The following is a 3,744-nucleotide window of genomic DNA, read 5'->3' on the forward strand; positions in this document are numbered from 1 at the left end:
TTTGTATATTTATATATATATATCTGGGTTAGATATAGAAGTATGCAAAGTAAACAGGCCTGTAAGTCTGAAAATAGAGAGTTGCAGTCTAGCTACCTGAAAATAGAGAGTTGCAACCTAGCTGTAATCCTAACTGAGTCCTGGTGTTAAGGAGCTCTGGTAGAGTAGTGGTTATGAATCGGGCTACGAACCTCAAGGTCAGCAGTTCAAAACTACCAGCTGTTCCATGGGAGAAAGATGAGGCTTTCTGCTACTGTAAAGATTTCCGGCCTCGCAAACCCTGTACAGGGTCGCTATGAGTCAGAACCGACTCATACATGGTACATAACCACCATATCTGGGTTGGGAGTCCTGGTGTGGCGCTGTGGGTTAATGCACTGAAATGCAAAAGTCTGTGTGAACTGCAAGGTCAGTGGTTCAAGATCACCAGCAGCTCCTCAGAAACCCCATGCAGGGTCTCTATGGGTCGGAACTGACTCGATGGCACTTAACAACAACAACATATCTGAGTTGAGTCTAGGTGATATTGTCATGCATGTTAGTTCCCATTATCTTTTTTCCCCCCATTGTCTTTTAATTTGATATTTTCACAAACTTTTTAAATTCCCCTTGTAGACTAGAAGCTGCGCCCCAAAGAACCCCTTGTGCTTTGTCACTGTCACTGTGCACCCACCACACCCCCAAGAATAACCGCTGTCCTGATTGATAGCCACCTAGTTTCATTTTGGATGTCTGTTGTGGCACGTAGGATAAGCACAAAGTTGGCGGTTCAAAACTATCAACCATTCTTCAGAAACTCTATGCATGGTCTCTATGAGTTGAAATTGACTGGATGGCACTTAACAACAATCAGAAGTTTCATTTTGTCTGCTTTTTAACTTTGTACAAGTAGAATTCTACAGTGTGCATTCTTCTGTGTCTGGCATTTTTCTCTCAACTTCTGTTAGTTGGGTGTAGACATAGTTTCTTTATTCTGATTGTCATGTGGTATTCCATTCTATGACTACAGCAACCCCTATTTTTCCCTTCCACAATGGGCTATACTTCCACATTTTGTTGTTGTTGTTTCCACATTTATGTTAGCTAAGTTGGGTAAGCATGAGCATGCCCACAAAGAGTCAGGAGTGCCTAAATCAAGCATCACAATATGCTTGGCAGGTAGAAACATTGACTGGAAACTGCCAAAGTGAAATAGAGCAGGGTTCAACATAAAGTCATATCTTTCTGTTCCAAAACCGGTTGTTTCAGTATGTGGGTAAGAAGGAGTCAGGATTACCCTGGACTGAACTCCAGATCCTGCCCAGACAAAACATGCACTTCTTGGTGGCCAGTCCAGAGACTGTAAGGAGACATCTCAAAATCTTTTCTCTTCCTTCACACCCCCTTGGCCTTTGGGAAGTATCTGGCCCCTCTCTGTGACTCCTTAATGGAACATTCTCAAAAGCTGAGATTCTCCCTTTCCGCTTTGCTGGCAACAGTGATTCTATACCACAAGGATCTTTAGGATTAAGAGGTCTGGCGATCTTAACCACAATGGGCAACAATGGCCAACGTTTAGGGTGAAGAGTTTTGCAGGACAAAGCATGCTTATTCGTGCCCTAGCTCAAAAACTCCCCATTGTAGCACATCTGGACCACATTTGGAAATTTGTGTTTTCTGTTCCCCTGGGGAACTTTGGGACAACATACCTGAGGTCAGTACTGCCAAGGATTGTGATTGGGTCTGGAATTCTCCACATGACTAGAGAGGTCCCTTTATTGGTAGCAGGGACTGGGGGCTGCTTGCTCATGTACAACTGTTCTTTTCAATTGGGGCACTTAGAGTTCCAGATGAGTTCTCTTAAATTCGTTATTCAATAACTTGGCTTACTCATCGCCTCTGGCCAGTAAGGGCTAAGACTGCTCCAGTGTGTGGGGGTAGGGAGAGAGCAGGCACAGTGATGGCTGATGTTTATGGGCATTTTCAAGAGTCACAGAAGCATAGCCACTCTAAATGTTGTGCCTGAACTGGAAACTCTTGACCCTGCACCCCAAGGTCACAAAACCAGGTGCAGATATTTGACTCAGGAGCTGGTAAGCCTTGAGGGAGGTCAACCAGCCAGAAGAGGGTGATAGGAATAGATAGTGGCCAAATGAGGCAAATCAGGCCTGACAGGCCAAAGACTGATGACCTTGTTTACAAGCCTTTGCTTCCAGTGTGAAAATGGCTGGCCAAAACTTCCCAACAGCTCTCTCAGAAAGGCCTGCTCTTCTTGGCAAACGTTTTTAATCTCTACTTCCCTTCCCTGTGCCTTACTTCCTGTGGGGTCTGACTCTCTTGTCCATGTCTGTGAAATTAAGAATTCTAAAATTAAAATTCTGATAGAGGTTTGGGAATGTTCACATAGCATTAAGACCTTAACCAGAGCCAGCAAATCTATGAGTTCCTGTTTTCTTAGTTGAGGTTGCTAGGGTCACAGCTGGTGGACCCTTGCCTGAGAGATGTGGGGGAAGGAAGGTTTCTGTGGAGAGTAATTGATATTCACCTCGATGTTTTTATTTGAGGAGCTTTGTTGTTATTATGTGCCATAAAGTTGATTCCGACTTGTTGTTGTTATGTGCCATGGAATCGGTTCTGACTCATAGCAACCCTGCATAGGGTTTCGGAGACTATAAATCTTTACAGGAGCAGAAAGCCTCATCTTTCTCCCACAGAACAGCTGGTAGTTTCGAACTACTGATCATGAGATTAGCAGCCTGATTTGTAACCACTACACTACCAGAGCTCCTTTCCAACTCATTGTGACCCCTACATAAAACAGAATGAAACATGCCTGGTCCTGCACCCTCTTCACAATTTCTGATCTATCTCAGCCCATTGTTGTAGCTACTGTGTCAATCCATCTCACGGAAGGTCTTTTTCTTTGTCACTGACTCTTTACCTGACAACATGTCCAAAGTACATGAGATAAAGTCTCACCGCTCTCGTCTCTAAGGAACAGTCTGGCTGTACTTCTTCCAAGACAGACTTGTTTGTTCTTCCAGTCAGCTGGCTCCACATAATGTTCAATGATGACCAGTGGTGGACACTTACACCTTGCAGCCAAGTCCAATAGATGGTTAGGTTTACTGGAGACCTGGGGCCACATCTGGGCGCTGTAGGACAGGCTGCCTGCAGTGAGTGATGGGAAGTCATGGTGGTCTACATACTTTGGATTTGTCATCCTTGAGTATGTCATGAGCAGCCAGTGATGCTGAGTGGTCAGTGCAGTGTGGACAGCCCCGGGCATCCCCCTTCCATGGTGCATTCCCATTAATGGTCATTTATCTTGATTTCAGGTGTTTGCATACGTAGCCACTCTGCTGTATGTGACCCACGCAGTCTTTTCTTTAATCAGATGGAAGTCTTCGTAAAGCAACTGAAGAACTTCAGCTGAGAACCCAGACGGAGTTAACTGATGGGCCAGCCTTCCAGCATAACTTTTTAGAATGCAGGAATGCTCTCCATGGTTGAGGGAGAAAAAAGACAAAAACCAAACTCTGTTTCTTATGGTGTTGTGTTTACTTTCCCATATCCCTTCCTGTCGAGGGGGTTTGCTATGTTTAACCTCCTATTGGACTTCTTTCTAGAATCATTCTCTGTTTGTGGATGAGGGTGTAGGGATAGCAAATGGGGTCTGTGATCTGAGAGACCACAGAACAAAGGTCCCCTGGCCCCTGGTCCTGATCTTGAGACCATCTGTGACCACTGGCCACTGGCTTTTCT

The 3,744-nt window shown here is 44.9% G+C and overlaps 1 protein-coding gene across 2 annotated transcripts in view; it reads left to right on the forward strand.

The window, feature by feature from the left end:
* Positions 1-3,392, forward strand: part of MAL (mal, T-cell differentiation protein) — a 33,445-nt gene extending 30,053 nt beyond the window's left edge. For both annotated transcript variants that reach the window (XM_006873514.1, XM_006873515.1), the window contains one exon: positions 3,318-3,392. In XM_006873514.1, the coding sequence (XP_006873576.1) occupies positions 3,318-3,392 (75 nt within the window). The remainder of the gene's footprint in view (positions 1-3,317) is intronic.
* Positions 3,393-3,744: the final 352 nt, after the last annotated feature.

The sequence above is a fragment of the Chrysochloris asiatica genome, unplaced genomic scaffold, assembly GCF_000296735.1.
Source record: "Chrysochloris asiatica unplaced genomic scaffold, ChrAsi1.0 scaffold00245, whole genome shotgun sequence".
NCBI lineage: Eukaryota > Metazoa > Chordata > Mammalia > Afrosoricida > Chrysochloridae > Chrysochloris > Chrysochloris asiatica.